Raw genomic sequence first — 20,330 nt, forward strand, 5'->3', positions numbered from 1 at the left:
TATCTAACGGTATTTCATGCGTAGAAATGAAACAGTATGGATGCACGTAGGTTGTACAATTTCGACTGTCTGTCAGCCCTGTCAAGTTGGTGAGGCAAAGGAAGCAGGAAGTAAATCCACCAAAGGCAATAGAAGGTCGTAGGAAGGACTGAGTCCTTCAAGGAGAATGAAGGAAGGGAAATATCACTGGAAAACGTGGAAATGAGGCTTGCAAGGGGAAGGAAGGGAGATGAAATTAATCACCAATGATAAGGGATAGATATAGGAAAAACTGAGTTCTGCGAGGAGTATAGTAGATGAGAGGAGGAAGGGATTCCATGAGGGAAAAGCACAATCCCAAAACTTACAAAAATATTAACACATACCTTCATTTCTCAGAAGAAATCTTATGCTTTTCACATCAATGAAGTCATTGTTGCTTAAACAAGATGATGAGGGCAGCAAACAAGGCAGAAAATGTAAGCTGCATACTCCTGTTACAGCACAACAATGGAAACTGACAATACACCATGAAAGTAAGTGAATGTTTATAACCACTCACTGACTCACTGACATAAATGTTCTCCATGAAGGAAGCACCGGAGACCAAAAATACCCGATTACGACCCCCCCATGAAATCGTCCCACAAGACCGAGAAAATTAAAAAATCACTCAATTAGCCCTTTTTTAAGGGTGAAAATGCCCTTTTATCACGTCCCTAGCAACTGTTTCCAGGGACATTTTTTTGCAGCACACATCGTTTCCTTCAATTCTGAATTGTCGAGATAACAGTTGGGCTGAAAAGTTCGACTCATAGATGGCGTTACTAGAATTAAATCCATGTGATTTTTACTTAGTACTAACCTTCAAAAGATACGTGTATAAATTTCACAGCTGCCGGATAATTAGTTCGTGAGATATAGCATTGTGAGTGAAGCAGCTTTTGTTATTGTGAAAAAATGGATAAAAAAGAATTTCGTGTGTTAATAAAGCATTGCTTTTGGCGAAAAAAAAATACTGTTGAAGCCAAGGCTTGGCTTGATAAACATTATTCGGACTCTGCACCAGGAAAATCAACCGTTGAGAAGTGGTTTGCTATATTTAAACGAGGCGAAATGAGCATCGAAGACGATGCACGCAGTGGACGCCCCAAAGAGGCTGTTACCGACGAAAACATCAAAAAAAGTCCACAAAATAATTTTAAATGATCGTAAAGTGAAGTTGATCGAGATAGCTGAGACTTTAAAAATATCAAAGGAACGTGTTGGACATATTGTGCATGAATATTTGAACATGCGAAAGCTGTTTTATATATTTTGCATTGTATAAAAAAATAGGATTAATTCCTCAATCTAGGTAATTAAATATTACTTAATTTTAAGTCAAACCAAGTTTCCTTTCCTTGATGATAAATGGAAGAAATCATCATGCAATCATCCATGTAACAATGCTCAATGATTACCTATACACACACACATTCATTCTGGTATAATACCTCAGTCACACAAACTTGCAATGTCCAGGTTCCTGTTGTTGTGTGTTTGTGATTGTGCCTTCATCACTATTCATCCTTGTCGAAACAATTATCGAAAAATGGCAGAAGGGTGATGTAAAATAAAACAGATAGAAATATAACAGATAAAAACAATGCAACAGTGATTTAGTTGTGACTCGGAACTTTCAGGGACAAGAACATTAACAGCGCACTTTAATTTTTTTTAAGTCCACTTTAACACTGAAAAGATATCGTCTGGCAGACTACGCATGTAGGCAGTTTTCTTGTTTTACCCCTTCTGCTCCCCATCTCGTCTACCTTCATTTGGATCGGAAAAACTGACAGGGAGCATCAATTTTCTTTTACAAGCGTTCCTTCAGTGGTTTTTTAACGGTTTTAAGTTTGCGTCGTCTGGCAGATGAAACGTTAGCGTCTTCGTACACCAAAACTTCCAGAAAAACTTCAAAAGATTTTGCTGTCATTCTGAATGTGGAAATGCAAAATACTAATGCAGATGCTGAAGAACAAGTAGGAAGGGTTTTATTCTAACCCTCGAGCAAGAGGAGGATGACAAGATTCTTCTGCTGCCGTTGCTCCAAAGCTGTGTGTGGTGAACACCAGTCAAAGTGTTGCACACAAGACTTATAAAAATGTAATTTTGCATTCCTGCCATTTTGCAAGTAAATACTAACTTTTGTAGTAAATTACTGTAAATAGTTTTTGCAAAATTTAGGCTACGTTTTAATACTGAGGCCGCAGTGGCTCAGTCGGAAACGCATCTGATTACCATGCTATAGGTCCCGGGTTCGATCCCTGGCTGGTTCAAATCTGGGAACTTTTCTAACGTTGGAAGCGGCCCTGGCACCCACCCAGCATCGAATGACATGAGTACCTGGGGGAAACCCTGGGGTGTAAAGGCAGTCAGGGGTGTGATGCTGATCACGACCGGATCAAGAAAGTGTGGGGCGTTACCCCCACACTCCCTATACGCCTTCATGGCATGGTGCTAAGCACAGGGGAGCAGTAGTTCAGCAGCAGATGAATGGTTAGCTATAACGTTTGGCACAGGACACATTTCTAGGGTTAAACACAGAAAGTCTAATCAGGATTTGGTCTAGAGTTTAAAGAGGGATCTGTGTTCTTCCACTGAGCATCAAACCTTGGACCCCTTGATTACAAGTTGATGACAAAACCACTAAGTCATCAGGGAGACCTGCTTACATAACTGCAACATAGTAAAACTAATGCTGCAGATCTTCAAAACAATATAGAAAATGAAATCATTTGCACCATTCTCAAAATTAAGATATTTTGGTTTATAAGTATAAACAGGATAAAATGTACAGTCACAGACACTTCTGGGTTGTAATAATCACATAGAAAGTCAATGGAGTTGTTACAATCCAGAAATGCCCGTGACTGTACAAAGTGACTGGGCCAGTAGACCAGATACTTGAGTCTGTGTGTCGGTACAAATTGCAATACCGAGTAAAATAATACACTGTTTTCCTATCTCTCTATTTTGATAGTTTATTCTCAATCTTAACTATCCCAGGTAACTTAAAGTGGTACAAAAGTGATGACAAATATTTCAAACTATGTATTTTATTTATTACATCTTCTATTAAAGTTAAATTATGTTATGTTCAGAATGGAACATTTCTCACAGATTTTCAACAGCTTTATAATGTTGATGTCAAATGTAATTCTTTAAAAATAATCAATAGATGCATGCATATTTTGTTTTTGGCAGAAACATGAAATGTGAAATAACACACTGTAATGTTCATTTGTTACATTTTTGAAAGGTACGAGCTGCATTTTTCTACCAATTTTTGTCACGAAATGAACTGCAAAATGAGAAATACACTCTAAAACACAAAATTTAGAGTTTTGTTACCGATGCGACAATTTCTGAAATCTGAATTATCCTGCGAGTTATGCAAATCACAGAAAAGAGATTAATTATGCTGTAAATATTTGAGAATCAAAAACAGGTTCCTTTGCACAGAAATAAACTAAATACTTTGAGAACTGCTTAAATGTGCTATTAAAAAGGGAAAGTAAATTTTATGTAAAAAAGTATAGTATTTAAATCAAATTTACGGTAATATTCACCATTCTAACATTGGTTTGGTTTGAGTTGTATTATAAGTCCACTTCGTGCACAGTAAGGCTAATCGGGACTGGACCTACTGTTTAAAGTGGAATCCGAACCACTATGTGCCTCCACCGGGTATCGAACCCAGGACCCCTTGATTACAGATTCTAATATTGAAATGGTATTTTATATATTGATTTTGAACCTATAATGTGCCCACTTTTTGTACGGAAACCTTATCTTTTAGTCACTATAAATATGTATATATGTTTTTCTTTGGCGTGGTGATACAAAACCAGGTACCAGTTAGATATACCGGAAACACATTTAACTCGTTTATTTTTAAATGAAATTCATTTCTACTTACTTCATATGCATAGCGGAACATTTTTCAACTAGGGATTACTTTTTTTTTCAATGAAAAAAGCGTTATTTCTAACATTATAAGTATTTATTGGTCGTTGCTAATTGGTGGCCAAATTTTGACTCACGTTGTCTATTGTCAGCTGATATGCTGTGTCGTCAGCTGATATGTAGTGTTTCCAAACTTATGAACCGATAAATGCTGCACAAACTATTCACAAAAGGTTTTTAAGCAAAACTTCATCCACAAACCATTCACGGAAGGTTAGGTTAGGTTCAGTTAGGTTAGGAAACAGAAAATTGAATTGGAAAAAAAAAAACGCTCACACGTCATCTTGTAAAACTACCGCGTGGTTGTTACACTAACACTTATTAACCGAAAAATGATTGTTTTTAATCCACAAACCATTCACAGAAGGTTAGGTTAGGTTCAGTTATGTTAGGCAAACATAGAAAATTGAATTGAAAAAAAAAAATCCCGCTCACACGTCATCTTGTAAAACTATCACATGGTTGCTATACTGAGAGGGGGTTACGTAATCGAACGCACAGAACATTTGATTCACGTAGTCGACGGTAATGGTGGCACGAGCTATCGTGCAACGGAGATACGTGAATGTCGAAAAATACCTTATTTACAGGCCGAATAACTTGCACAATTCGGAAAAAAAAAAAAAAAAAACGCTTTTCCCAGCTTCAGAAAGTCGACAAGAACTAAATTCTGTAAGTACTTTCTCGTCTTTTCTCCTGTAAATTTCAAGAAATGTGTTTCTGGTATATCTAATCATTACCCAAAACCATTTATTATGTAGAATTTTAAGCGAAAATGCAGGCTCGACCAGGACTCTAACCTGGGTCTCTGGCATACCATGTCATTGCTCTACCACTGAGCTACCAAGCTGACTTGGCTTTGCCTGATTTTCCACTGTTGCTGTCTAAGCTTCTCGGAAAATTCTACGTAGTACATCTCCTGTGTGTGCCTAACCTTCATGAAAACCATTTATGTATATAAAACATAAATATGAATCAAATATCAAAATATGGAAAATAGAATCTGTTCATTACAAGATAGCATGCCGTGTTTACCTCATCTGGCTCTGGTAATATCTTTAGAAGACCCCTAAGCTTCTCGGCACCAATATCTGAGGCTCGTCCTTCCCTCACCATGGCAACTATCTCCTCTTGGCTGCACTTGAACTGCTTGAGGAAAATGTTCACGCCGAGACTCCTTTTGCTTTCCAAGAGGTTCACTTCACTTGCCTGCTGCTTCGGAGCGGAAATGGACTTCTTGGATTCCGGCTGCGCTGTCTTTTGGCAGAAGAGTTCTTCAACGTTCTGGTAATCTAGAGAAACTGGCGCCCTCACAGTCAACACTGCTGTCCATATGGAATTTTCTGTAAGGCAAGATCAATTCATTTACCTTCAAATTTAATGCTATTTGTATTTATTTTTAATTTATTTGCAGTTTGCATATTTTTTGTGCTGGCCAGCCCCGTGGCTAGATATTTTGGTGCCCTAGGCAGGATTGTGGTTTGGTGCACCCACTACCAAGCACAGTCATTTTATGTGCATCCCTCGATATTATTTTTTCTTTATGCCATGGAATTTACATCCTAAAAATTTTTAAATGAGGAAACTGACATCTCTTGCAAAATCTTTTTCAACTGACAATATTGAGAGATTATTTAACCTCTACTGACCCATTGACAGTCTCAGAGAACTCGATGTACAGAGTTAAATGGTGGAATGTATTTTCACATGGTAACCCCTCACTACATCACTTGAAAATCTCCAATAGGAACAAGGGTTGAGTAACATCTTGTATGTTTTAACCCCCTCCCACCTCTGTTCACTCCCCTCCCACCTCTGTTCACTCCCCTTCCATCTCTGTTCACTCTCCTCCCACCTCTGTTCACTCCCCTCCCACCTCTGTTCACTCTCCTCCCACCTCTGTTCACTCCCCTTCCACCTCTGTTCACTCTCCTCCCACCTCTGTTCACTCCCCTCCCACCTCTGTTCACTCTCCTCCCACCTCTGTTCACTCCCCTCCCACCTCTGTTCACTCCCCTTCCATCTCTGTTCACTCTCCTCCCACCTCTGTTCACTCCCCTCCCACCTCTGTTCACTCTCCTCCCACCTCTGTTCACTCCCCTTCCACCTCTGTTCACTCTCCTCCCACCTCTGTTCACTCCCCTTCCACCTCTGTTCACTCTCCTCCCACCTCTGTTCACTCTCCTCCCACATCTGTTCACTCCCCTCCCACCTCTGTTCACTCTCCTCCCACCTCTGTTCACTCCCCTCCCACCTCTGTTCACTCTCCTCCCACCTCTGTTCACTCTCCTCCCACCTCTGTTCACTCTCCTCCTACCTCTGTTCATTCTCCTACCTCTCTTCACTCTCTTCTTACCTCTGCCAAGTGTAAATTCCTCTGTCACATATTCAGACATCATTTTGTTATCTTAAGAAAAGACTTCGAATGGTACCCTAAGCTTCAGCCCCCTCTCCCCCTGTCCTTACCCCTCACTAGGGCCTAGTGCTGGCCAAACCTTTTCAACAATTCAATTGCAGCATACTGACAAGCAATAGTACTGACAAGCAATAGTACTGACATAGATATAGGTAGTAATGATAACTAATGGGGCTATTTTTATATTTTCCATCATTCTTATGTAATTAAAGAGTAATATAGAATTGCTAACTTGTTCAAGACTAAACTGGTCTTACCTTACTGGAATATTCTTCCAAGTTACCTGGTTTACTGCCAGAAAACCAACATTTTTCACGTATATAGAAATTACAGGAAACTTTGAAGTTATCAGACTTCTGTTTTTGTTTAACTTACATGCCTGCATTTCTATTATATCTAATTAATATATAATAAATATATACGATAAATATGCAGTAAACCAGGTCATATTTTCAGAATATGCCACTGTTACTTAATTAGATAATTTAACTTAGCATGTACATAATACATATGAATTACTCAAATGCTAAGATTGTAAGTTCAACACGTATCAAATCCAATGACAAATCAAATGAAAATTATCAAAGCCTAGTTTTCACGGTACATAAAGAATGCAACACAAATATAGTAAATATAAAGGAAGGAAAGGGTAGAACTAAAGAAAGAGAAAGTAAAGCTAGATAACAGTAGAAAGTAAATAAAAGTAAGCAAAGTAATATACAAAGAGAAATAAAAACACAGGCATAAAAGATGATGAGAAGGTGCACCAAAAGATAAAGGTCAACAAGAAAGAAATATGGAGAGATACAAAAATAAATATGGAAGTACAAATTTTAAAACACTGAGAATGATTCAAAGAAATACTGAAAAGAATTGAAAGTGGAATTAATGAACAGAAAGAACTAAAAGATGATGCAAAAGGAATTGTACAGAACACGATACAAGGAAAGATGAAGTAATATGATAAAAGAAAAAAAACACAAAAAAGGAAAAAGTGGGACTGAGGGAAGATGGTAGATGAACAGAAAGTTGATAAATTTCAGAGCACCTGAAACCAAAGTAAATTGTTCAGTATCTTATGTACCATATTTAATGTGAATATTTACATTTCCTACAACAGTGTCTACCAAAATAACAAATCCAAAATTCTTGACCTTTTTAGTTTGTCTTAAACTTTATTTATATGACCTCTGCTTAGGTAATGTTGGAAATTAGCAATTAAGTAAATAAATATTTATTTAATGAAAACCCCTACCAAAAGGTCAATTAAGATGAAAACTGAAGGTGTATTTAACAAGAGAATTAGACTTGCTTTATCTATTAATGCATCCTGGATGGCATTTGGCAGACTGGCAAGGCTCTGGTGTCTGGACTCACAGCCAGTATAATCTTATGTGGTGCCAGTGTTGCCATCTCTATATATTTGTGAATGTCCCTTCATCCATCTTATCTTGCCACCATTCATCTTCATCTTTGCAATTAGCCAAGGGCAGAAAAGTGAAGTAATAACATAAACTAAATCAAAAAGTCATTGCTACAGCAAAAAATCTTCACAAGTATAATTTCTTGACTTTTTATTGACTTTCATGACTTCCTTGACTGGTAGGCATCCTGTATAAGATAACTGCAGTAAATACACTGTTGACTCATGCTAGTAAAATTAAAAGTACTCACCTATCAATTGTCCTGGCAGTTTAGACCAGTTCAGCGTCTTCATCTTTCTCTTGGGTCTAGGGAGGGTATTGTTCTGTGGTTGTCCTGCTGGATTCCAACCCGAAGGAAATCGGAAAGGAAGTGAATGCCGTGTAGTTGAATTGAGATATGCTGCCATCTCAGGGTGCAAATTCATAGCATCAAAGGCTGCAGGCATTTGAGGAGGTGGTGGCGCTGCTATTAAATCACCAGACATTGGGGGTGGTGGTGGTGGCATGGGGCCACCTGGCATTGGGGGTGGTGGTGGTGCCATTGGCATGCCAGGCATTGGGGGTGGCGGTGGTGCCATGGGCATGCCAGGCATTGGGGGTGGCGGTGGTGCCATGGGCATGCCAGGCATTGGGGGTGGTGGTGGTGCCATGGGCATACCAGGCATTGGGGGTGGCAGTGGTGCCATGGGCATACCAGGCATTGGGGGTGGCAGTGGTGCCATGGGCATGCCAGGCATTGGGGGTGGCGGTGGTGCCATGGGCATGCCAGGCATTGGGGGTGGTGGTGGTGTCATGGGCATACCAGGCATTGGGGGTGGCAGTGGTGCCATGGGCATACCAGGCATTGGGGGTGGCAGTGGTGCCATGGGCATACCAGGCATTGGGGGTGGCAGTGGTGCCATAGGCATACCAGGCATTGGGGGTGGCAGTGGTGCCATGGGCATACCAGGCATTGGGGGTGGTGGTGGTGTATTTGGGGAACCAGGCATTGGGGGTGGTGGTGGTGCCATTGGCATACCAGGCACTGGGGGTGGTGGTGCTGCTAAAGGGGTACCTGGCATAGGAGGTGGTGGTGGTGCCATGGGCATACCAGGCATTGGAGGTGGTGGTGGTGCTGTTGATACAGGACTATCAAACATTAAAGGTGGTGGTATACAGGTACTACTGTTCATTGGAGACTGTGTCAGTCTTTCACAAACTGGGGATGCAGAGTCATAACCTTCAGGAACTGGAGACAACTGTTCTTTTCCAGTGCTGGACGGTGTTGAAGGTACATTGCTTGGGGTATTTACAAGTTCTTCCGACTGCAATGAATTCTCACAACTAGTCGCAGATTGATGTATCACATCTACTGACGATGCACTTGAGTCTGAACTAAGAGGTAAAGACAATCTCGTTGGAGGAGTATTTTGAGAAACAGCGAGTGCATTGCAATTACTGTCTTCAAGTTCACACTGTACTGCTACTTCAACAGTAGAAACATTCGCGAGAGACAACTGTGAGAGTTCCCCACTAATATTCCTTGAGGTTGCACTTAATTCACTGTTCACTGAACTGTCTAGGAAATCACATGAACAATATTTACACGCATCTGTCTTTTGAGATTCAGTTTGAATACCAATACATTTGGACTTCCTGTAAAATGTTCCCCAACGTTTCTTAGGAGTCTGGGTTGATTCAGTCCTGGTTTTTCCTGAGAGCTTCTTCATGTTCCTTCCTGTTAACAACAATGAGCCATCAATAGCACGTGTTGTGACTTCTTCCAAGAGTTCCCACATGCGATCACTGCAAGGAAAAGATGTTTTACAATGCATAAGACATACTAAATATGTGATACATTTATATATATATACGAGGGATGATCGGAAATAGAATACAAATATGAGGCCGACATCATGATCCTCGTTTAGCGCTGGGATAAATGCCTGGACCAGGGAGGCACTATGTTGAGAAGTAGTGTATGAAGTGTCCTGTCATGCGAGTCCCTTTGTATTCATCTAATAAATACCTAATGGAATTTGTGGGCTTCGTATTATTTTTTCCCAATCATCCCTAGTATATATTATAAATTCATTTGCTGATAAAATTAGGGCTGTACTCATCACATAAGTTTCTTTTCTAAACAAAATCCACAAATATCTAAAAATAGAACTAAATTTGTCTCTATTAAAATTAACACCATCCAAAAAAATATAAAATATAAATAAATATCTCAGGACTAAAATATGTCACTTCTATTTTAAAAGTGCAAAACTCGCTGGACTAAATATTACCTTAATACCTAATAATATTATGTAAACTGGAGAAATTATGCAAATAAATGTTTTTTTATGCAAAGTCTGATGTGATACAAATACATGCATACCAAAATATTGCATTATGATCATGAATTTTCTTAACTGATTCTGCTGCACATCTCAACTACACAACAGATTCCTAGAGGCATGCAAAGGTGTGAGGTGCATTTTTCTACCCTGTTTTGTCACCAAATGATGCGAAATGAACTGCAAAATGCGAAATAGACTCTTAAACATGAAATTTACCGATTATATACCGACACGACACTTTCTGAAGTCTGAAGTATCCTGCGAGTTATGCAATTCACGGAAAATTGATTAATTCTGCTGTGAATATTTGGGAAGCAAAGATGGACCCCTTTATGCAGGAAGAAATTTAATATTCTGGTAATGATTTAATGTGCTATTAGAAGGGATATGTTTATTTTGTGTAGTAAGTGAAGTTTTTAAATCAAATTTGGGATTATATTCAAATTTTTAAAACAAAAATGTCATTTTATATACCGCTTTTTCACTGCTATAACAGCGAAATTTCATTTTATTTACCGCTTTTGAACCCGAAATTGACTCTGTTTTTGTACCAACATTTTGCTTTTTTTTTTTTTACCAAAATTATGTGCCTCTACAGATTCCTATTTTATGACACTTTCTCATCATCTACTGTTTGCAGACATCAATTCATTAGCACTTACAAACACAAAGAAACATTACCTATTGGCTATCAACCTATTTATGATCCTTTACTTTTTCAAGGAATTTTAGCACTCCATGCTGAGTGAACAAGGTTAACAAAGAACTTGAAATTGCTACAATGCATTTTAATTAAAGTGACCATGCTTCCCGTTTTGACCGGAACAGTCCTATTTCAGAGGCATGTTCTGGTTGTCCCATCCATGTTCTTAAAAAGCCACTTTTTGTCTAAGAGTTATCTTGACATTTCATGCTAAAAACGATGTTGTATTGTTTTGTGTGTGTTCCGTTATTTGTAGAGCAGTGAATAAGCAAGCAGTTTCTTTATAGATTTGCAACAAGAATTTAACGTTCCAGCATCTTGACACGAACTCAAAAGAAATATCTACAATTGTGTGTCTGATATGTGGGGTAAGGTTTTCGGGGAGATTAGTAAACGGTTGATGAAGAATAAAGATGTCTCAAGAAGATTGGTTCTTCTGCTAAATACTTCTGGCATAATGCAACTTCATCATAAAGGTTGATCAAAAAAGACAAGAAACGCTATGTAAGTAATACAGAGATAACAAATTAATACCCTTTGACTCTGGGAAATCAAATTTCATTTATTGTTTATGATGTACGAGGAAAGGTCCTTAAATAAATCCCCCCCAGTTTCGCCAGGGAAATCGTACAGCAATGAGGAAAACCAGGCCGTGTTGGAACACAACAGACACCCATACACCAGTGGGTGAAGTACGACCACGATCCAACAGATGTCGTGAGCATAGTTCGTGCAAAGGAGGGGAGGTGCCTCTCAGTCATGGCCTGGCAGATATGGAGCATCTCATGCGTTATCACCAAGAAGGAAATGAGTTTCTCTATCGGATTGTGATGGGGGATGAAACGTGGGTCCACCATAGCACACCCGAATCAAAGGCCGCATCAATGTAGTGGAAACATCAGTCATCACCTGTCCGGAAGAAGTTCAAGACAACTCCCTCGGCAGGTGTAAGGTGCTTCTCACAGTTTTTCGGGACACCCATGGTGTTTTGTTGCTGGACTTTTTGGAACAAGGAACCATCAACGCTGCACGTTACTGTCACACCCTGTCCAAATTGAAGCAGGCTATTCGGCCTGGCCTTCTCACATCTGGCGTGCTGTTGTTGGATGACAATGCGAAACCGCACTCGGCGAGGGCTACACAACACCATCTTGCAACCCTTGGTTGGAAGCGCCTTACCCATTCGCCGTACAGTCCCGATCTCGCACCGAGTGACTTTCATCTGTTTCCGGCTTTGAAGAAGGCTCTCGGAGAAAGGCGCTTTGGAAGCAATGCTGAGGTTACACATTTTGTGCAACACTTCTTCCGAATACAGGACACTCATTTTTTCCAAGAGGGTTTCTTGAAGCTTATCAAGCAGTATGACAAATGTCTGAATGTCCGGGGTTCCTATGTGGAAAAATAAAGTAAGTATGCTATTCCTTTTCTCATTTACGTTTTTTGCTTTTCCCTCCCATCTCTGTCCACAGTCGCCAGGGGAAACTTATTTAATTTATGTAATCCATCCTTTAATAAATAATAATAATAATACCTTAATAATAACTCTGATTTTTAGGAGAGGTGGGGTAAACTGATCTCCTTGGGAAGTCCCGTTTTTGGGTCAAAATATTATGGTCACCCTAATTTTAATTATATTTTAATTTTCATCAAATCACCCATAATAGGAATTCCATGACAAGGGTTCTAGAAATATATTAATCCAATATATGGAAAACTAAATTTCAATTACAGTTATTGGTATTCACAAGAATCATTCTTCAGTATTTGGTACTTATGTCTGTGATGCATGTTTTGTGGGACTCAGTTGAAATGTGTAAATATCTTAAGATATTTGTTGTTGCAGTTAAGTAGCAAACTTATGCTGTACAGCAAGATTACATGCTACACAGTTGTCCTTTACTAACAAACTAACTCTCTAGCCTTCTTAAACCTGAAGGTGTATGGCTGCAGCAACACAGGCCTTCCATACTCTTTTCCATCCCTACCAATTTCCCTTAGGTCCATCTCAACGTTATGTCTCTATCCTCATCTTGGGCTTCCTACTGGTCTCTTACCATCAGGTTTCCCAACAAGAATCCTGTAAACTCTTCTTTCCTCTCCCATTCGTGCCGCATGGCCTGCCCACCTAAGTCTCATAGACACAAAAATCAAAGAATCATACGCCATCATGCACTACAACCATGAACTGAACGTAGATAGTGGGCAGGCACGCCACGACTGGCTTCCGTTACTGAAACAATTAACACCGGTAACAGCAGACGACATATACGCAGACATACAGGCAACAGCAACACACCTAGTGGCAATTTAGGAAAAAACAATAGAAACACGCCAAGCAACAACACAACGAATTCCAACGAGGATGGTGGCAGTGGCTACTGAAATTAATAGAAAATAATGTAAAACAGCTTCGCGGAAAACGTGAGTACCTTAATTAAGTCTTCTTGATTTAATTATTATAATAATATCTGGACATGAATACAAATTATGTAACCTTCTCCACTCACCTGTCTCCTCATCCCTTTTAGGTCCAAATATTTTCCTAAGGATCTTATTTTCAAATACTCTCAATTTATGTTCCTCTTTCAATGTAAGGGACCAAGTTTCGCATCCATATAATACTACAGGCAAAATTACTGTTTTGTATACTTTAACTTTTAGTTTCTTAGATATTAAACGAGAAGATAAAAGTTTATGAAGAGAAAACTAACACACATTTCCTGAATTAAGCCTGCTTTACAACTTTACCTTTATTTAAAATTTTAAAAAATAAATTTAATAGCAATTTTAAACATTACATTCAGACAGCAGAGAACAAGATGTTGATTTGCATTAATATATTTACCTGTTTGGGTTGGATGGATCAATTTGTGATAAGTTCTCCAGTACAGTGTGGAAAGGCAAAGCATGTGGAGAATCATGCACCTACAATAAAGAAAAATAACATTAGCATATGGAATATAAATTATTTTAAATTTAGACTATATTTGAATACATAGCCCTGCTACAAATTTCTACTGTTTTCAAATGCCTTCTACTGTGTGCTATGAAATGTACTGAAAACATATGTATATGTACTACAAACAAAAGCAACAAACATTAAATACCTATGTTCAACAATTTATAGGTAAATCTGTTTTTCTTTTTCATTATCTATACATATATGCGTATATACCTATATATTTAATTGTTCTTATTTGTATTGATGTGTAATCCTTTTCATGTTTTTATTTTTATTTTTTTTCTAAATGTATACTCTTTATTCCACTGTATTAATCTTTCAGACAAGGGTTTGTTGTAGAGGCCGAAACACACCCACTCCAATAAAGGCGATATTATTATTATTATTATTATTATTGAACTTTAACAGTAGGGCTACTGTACTAAAAAAAAAGGTAAAGTGCTCCCCTGTGCATAGCACCATGCCATGAAGGCATATAGGGGGTGTGGGGGTAACGCCCCACACTTTCTTGATCCGGTCGTGAGTGGGGGTGATGTGATCAGCATCACGCCCCTGACCGCCTTTACCCCCCAGGGTTTCCCCCAGGTACCCATGTTATTCGACGCTGGGTGGGCGCCGGGGCCGCTTTCATCGTTAGAAAAGTTCCCAGATTTGAACCGGCCGGGGATCGAACCCGGGACCTAAAGAACAATGAATAAATAATGCATCACTTTTTGACTCCAAGAATAGATAGTTAAATTCTTGACACCACATTTTCATGGATTTAGAAGTGCATTGAAAAAACAGTACATGAACTGAATGTCACATAGTCATACACAGTGGCAGTGATTGGGTTCCAAAACTGGAGGGCAAAGACAGTATATTTCCCTTTGTATAATTGTATAAAAAAATTACCATAGTGTGGGGGCAAGAGTGGCAAAAAGTAGGGGGGCAACTTCCCCCCCCCCCTAATCGCTGCCACTGGACAGGGTGCGGCAATGAATCGGACAATTTTGCAACACTGGATATAGCTAGTTGTTGTGCGAGAAGTAACACGTGACTACAACCATCTATCTGCCCCTTCTTTACCATTCACTTGATGGAGTCGTGGAGGTACAATGTGAATTCTCTGTAAAAGCATATTACAAAAAACATCGTTGGCACAGCATGCATTTCGGAAACATTTTAATTTTCTACGCCACGACCAGGTTACCATCAACGCATGGGTTTAAGAACTTCGAGGAAACAGATTCTATAGATTGGATCCGGGAAAAGGTGGCTCAAATTCCTGTGGCCATGCTGCACTAGGGTTCTCAGACATCCCATAAAATACAGGAATGTCCCGTTTCTCATTAAGGCATCCTGTTGTCACTACAAAACTCCTCGGGACATCTTTTTGTCCCATATTCAATGATAGAAATCAACCTCGCCTCACTATTTTCACTCGTACTGGAGCAGTTTAACACACTGTGGTGTAAGCTATGGGTGTACATCTTCCATAATAAGTAACTTTTAGAAGCGTTGCAGAGAAGCTAATTATGAGGGCGACTTAATTCCACCGACTTGGTGTTCTGCACACACAACAAAACAACTCAGGCAATTAGATGTCACAATAAGTGATAATACTAGAAAATTCTTTTAAAAATTTAAAAATTAATGTCATTTAGTGTGAAAAGCTCCATAAATACAAGTTTCCTTACCCTAATTTTTTTCACAGAAGATACAATCAAGCTTTGAAGTAAGGTATAACACGTTCCGTTAAAAGAAGGATATTGTGTATTGTAGCCTTAAAAAATAAGTGTCCTGTATTTTTTTCTGAAATATCTTGGAATGCATGGTCAAGTAACTATCATTGTTTTTGTAAAGTGCTTTTACAGGGAATGGACACTGTGCCCCGTTCCACAACTACTTATAAATGAATGGTAAAGCAGGGCTGAAAGATGGTGGTACTGTAGTCACGTGCAGTAGCGGCTTCTGCCTATTTGCACGTGCACACCCAAATAAATCTGTAATGCAAAACATTATTATTATACTTATTTATTAAACCCTATCTCCTTCAAAACATCAAGTGTTCCCACGGCGCTTCACCAAGAGAGATGGTGGAGAAGCATGCAATCAGTGATATCAACCCACGTCGACAGAGCCGCAATGTTAGTTTTGCTTCCTATGACGCTGTTGAAGTAGTCGCGTAGAGGACTTGGGTCTTTCGGCTTGAGCACCATGTGAGGGGAAGTTGCATCATTTAGGAAGGCTGGGAACGCAGCGATTTGTGTGCGAGGAAATGTAGTGTTGCAAACCCATTCCATTAGAGATCGTGTGACAGAGTCGAATCAACCCATACATCATTGCAAATCGAGGGATTTTTTTTAGAAAAGGGAGATTTCGATGGTACATTGTCCCTCCGATTGTGTCCCTTGCATGATAGGGGAAGAAAAGGGGGAAGGTGGGGAGGGCAACTGAAAGCGAGACGGGCGTTTTAAACATGCCTGATATTTCCTTTGCTTAGTGCATCTTGGCTAAAATAAACGGTTTCTGTGGCACAGTAGCCGAATTATCAACCCACGCGGAGGGAGTGTGCATCAATCAGCCAGCTGTTTTGCATTGTATGTTTCTGTTTCTGAGTTGCAAAATTGTTTAGCGCTGTTAAAAGCTCATACCTGTTTCATGTTTGATTTCATGACAAATAGAGAAACTGTACATAGCGAAAGCAGAGACATAATATTTAACGTTGTTGAATTTTTGGAGGGAAGTTAGCTACAAAGCGGGTAGCAACTGCAGCAATATATAGATATGGCAGAAGGGAAGGAAAAATTCTGAAGTACGAAGCAGGGCAATGTGGACTGAGTGAGTACTGTAATTTTCTTTAAGATTTCTTATTCTCTTGATTTCGCTTGATTTGCTTGGTTTGATCAGTCTGTCATTAGAAATAAACAACAGGTAGATAGATTACAACTGATTTCCTCCATGTGGTAGTTGGATCGGCTTCTTTGGTGTAGGTCAATGTTATTATTCTCATTGTTCATTAATATCAGCGGAGCGGAGCGGAGGGGGAAGTTTTATGAAATATTTTGCAAATCGACAATAGTATTGATTTGTAGATCGGTATTTATATGTATTGAGTGATTTTATCAGATTATCGAATGCTGAATTACATATTGCACAATAACATCACTCTTCTCGTGACTGGCTGGATAATTTTCGAAATATTTGAAATTTGTAAAAAATCAGTTTTAAAAAAAATCATGAAATATAACTCTATCATAGCCTCATTTTCAATGAAAGTTGATCAAAACTTGGGTTGCCAATATATTAAGTATCAATATGTGCTCAAAAATGGGTGCGAGTATTTGACAGGGGTGGTATAACACTTCTGGATGCGAGACTAAAGTGCACACCCATAGAGCCAGACCACAAGCTGCCACTGGTCACGTGTTACCTCTGACATAACAACTATCTACATACAGTATTGCTAAATCGCCTGATTCATTGCCACACCCTAAACATATTATTTTGTATCTTCTGATCTCATTGCAGTTTGATGGTTTAGAGTATAGGAGTATTCCAAATATATTATTTTCATGATTTTTGTAGACGTTTTTTGAGATTTTCAAGGTCAAAGGTCAAGGTCACATGACAATATTTTTTTATGAATTGTGCTTTCCTGACGATGTGATTCTCTGGTTACCAGCCAGGTTAAATCGGCATTAGCTTCCAACGTTTCGAGCGCATACATTGCTCTCATCTTCAGGGAAGATTCACATTCCCTGAAGATGAGCAATGTATGCGCTCGAAACGTTGGAAGTTAATTCCGATTTAACCTGGCTTGTGACTCGAGAACACCTGTTCGAATATTTTCTTTTTATCCAAAGGTAGACTTGTTACATATCATTGGAAAGCTTATTCGATTCAATTTATATCAGCTTCCTGGAACAAATAGGTGCACATTATAATTATAGCACATTTAGAATAGCTGAACAGGCTCAGGAAGGACAATTTCTGTGAACTTTGACCTTGAATAATTTTACAATTAAAAGATGCACGAGACTCAAAATTTTCACAGTTACTAAGTTCCATGCATAGTTTCAACTCTACAAATTTCATGAAAATCTGAGACGGTCCGATTGAAAATTGCACACATCTGTGTTGATTTGGCATGGAATGACTATTAGGACAACTATTTACCTTTTCAAATATGGTTTGGAAGAGCTGATGATGTGACTGGTGAAGAAGATCCTGGCATAAGGAGAGCTGTTCCTGGTCTCCGTGATGATGAGCATCGAACACATCGATTTGAATTTGAAGTTCCTCACTATCCTGCTCTCTCAAAATGTTTAACAATGTCTCCAAGCCCAAGCCTGAAATTGATCAAAGTAAATGAAATAAAATTTGTGTTTGACAATTTCAAATGACATATACAGCATGACCCAAAAAACGGGCCCCAACTTTCGATAGGCTTTGAGTCTTAATTTTTTGTTGGATTTAAATGCAACTTCAGTCATAACTAGTTTAATGTGTTTAGAACATCAAATTAAAACATGAAGGTCATTGGCCTTTTCTTCTTCATTCTAGAGCAGGTGTTCTAGATGAGCTCCATGTAGCTCCGTGCATTTCTTGAGGTGCAGCACAAAGTTGTCCAAGACGTCCTTACAAACAGACCTAGGAATGGCTCTCATCTCCTCCCTGGCGGTTTCCTTGAGTTCAGTGATGGTCCTGGGTCTCCCTGCGTACACTCGGTCCTTGAGATAGCCTCAAAGGAAGAAATCTGAAGGGCAAAGGTCTGGGCTATGAGGTGCCCAATCAAAATCAGTCTTGAGACTGATGACACGGCCTCCAAAGTTCTCTGTCAGCCAATCTCGGAACAGGTTTGAGGTGCGAGAGCTTGCTCCATCTTGCTGGAACCAGAACTTTCTCATAAGCGATGGATAGAGGGTCTGACTTCGCTTGCGCACAAAGCATCTCGGACTTTGCTGAACTGACTCTCTCACGCTCTCGACCAGCTTGGCTGTACACTTCCTGGGACGTCCTGAGTGGCTTGGACGGTTTTCACTTGCTGCATTGAGGTTCTCCATGGCCCCATACTTCTCAAAGTGGTCCACCCAGATCTGTATTCTGGTTTTGGAGGAGGCCCTCTCACGTTCGAACTGATGCATGAAAGTCTCCTGGATTTTCTTGGACGAGCCTGTCTTGTAGTAATGTTTCACGCAGTATATTCTTTGCTCGAGCTTCCATTGAGGTCTAGTTGTGTTCACAGGCGTTGCTTCTGCCATGTCCTCCAAAATAAGGGTGATTAGTGAATGGATGTAGGAGATATCACAAAAAGTGGGTGCGGGGCCCATTTTTATTGAGTCACCCTGTATTCAGAACAATTTACTTTCTGTTGAAAAGTTTAAGGAAAATCAACTGATGCATATATCTTCTTTATTTCTTAAATCATATACTTTACACACACAAAGTGATGTGAATATTGGTCAAATTTACTTTGAATTTAACTGAAGAAAGTACAATGGAATTTGAGTTTAATAATACAAATTATGCAACATGCTGTTCACATAGTTGTAGTTATGTGCAACACAAAATAACTACAAAAACTACTTTGTCTTCGTTACTAAATAATTATTACTATTACCATATAAGTACAAGTATGTTAACAACAATGTTGAGATCAAATATATGACACATCCATGTCTTGTTGAATTCAAGATTTCTAGTTTTTCAATATACTGTGTTGTTAAGACTTACAATGAACCTTTCGAACAAACCTTAAATTAGTTTGTTGTCAAAAGTTTAAGTAAGTCATCAATTGAGGGGTCTAGTGAGAGAGGGAGCTATGCCACTTTGACAAGAAATGGAAATAAATTGAGTTTTCTAAAGCATTATGTTGAGTCATAATTTGTATAACAAAGGGTAATATATTTTTTCTGAACATATTGTTAGGTAAATTTTTCAAAAGGAAAAATATGAATTTCAATATAAATACCATTTATTATGAACATGTATGGTATATTGTTGTAGTATACCCATGTGGTAAAATCAATCTAGCACATCAAAGACTTTGAACAGGGCTTAAATACTTTTGCCTGAGTGTAAATCATGTTCACAAGGTTACGTATGAACTACAAAGACAACTTCATATGTCTTCTGGAGGATCTTCACTGTCCATTGTTTCTGTGGATTTTAGTTTTCGGTAAACACCATGAAAAACTGGAGGAATATAAGGCATTATTGCCATGAGATCTTTTAACTTGAGGGCTGATATTAAATCTAGCACCGGTTACTGCAACACAACCTCTGCCACTCCTATTGCAGACACCATCAGTAAGTGGCATAGCTCCTTCTCTCACTCAAAATGCTGATGAGGACGTATTCAAGAACTCAGAAAATCTGCTGCAGAACAAGCGGGAGCTATGCCACATGGTTGTAGTTCACATGATAGATGACAGATGGTAGGAGAAGATGGAAAATGGCAAAAATTAAAATTTTCAAGATTTGTGGCTTAGCTCCCTCTCTCACTAGACCCCTCAATTCTTAA

General features: G+C 39.0%; 1 protein-coding gene across 3 annotated transcripts in view; it reads right to left on the minus strand.

Moving 5' to 3' along the window:
- The window catches only part of LOC145981303 (inverted formin-2-like), a 156,729-nt gene that overhangs the window by 18,939 nt on the left and 117,460 nt on the right, over positions 1-20,330 (minus strand). For all 3 annotated transcript variants that reach the window (XM_083114496.1, XM_083114498.1, XM_083114497.1), the window contains 4 exons: positions 17,984-18,156; positions 13,706-13,785; positions 8,081-9,615; positions 5,026-5,333 (listed from right to left, as the gene is read on the minus strand). In XM_083114496.1, coding sequence (XP_082970622.1) covers positions 5,026-5,333; positions 8,081-9,615; positions 13,706-13,785; positions 17,984-18,156 — 2,096 coding nt within the window. The remainder of the gene's footprint in view (positions 1-5,025; positions 5,334-8,080; positions 9,616-13,705; positions 13,786-17,983; positions 18,157-20,330) is intronic.

This window comes from Lepisma saccharinum, chromosome 29 (genome assembly GCF_977018435.1).
Source record: "Lepisma saccharinum chromosome 29, izLepSacc3.1, whole genome shotgun sequence".
NCBI lineage: Eukaryota > Metazoa > Arthropoda > Insecta > Zygentoma > Lepismatidae > Lepisma > Lepisma saccharinum.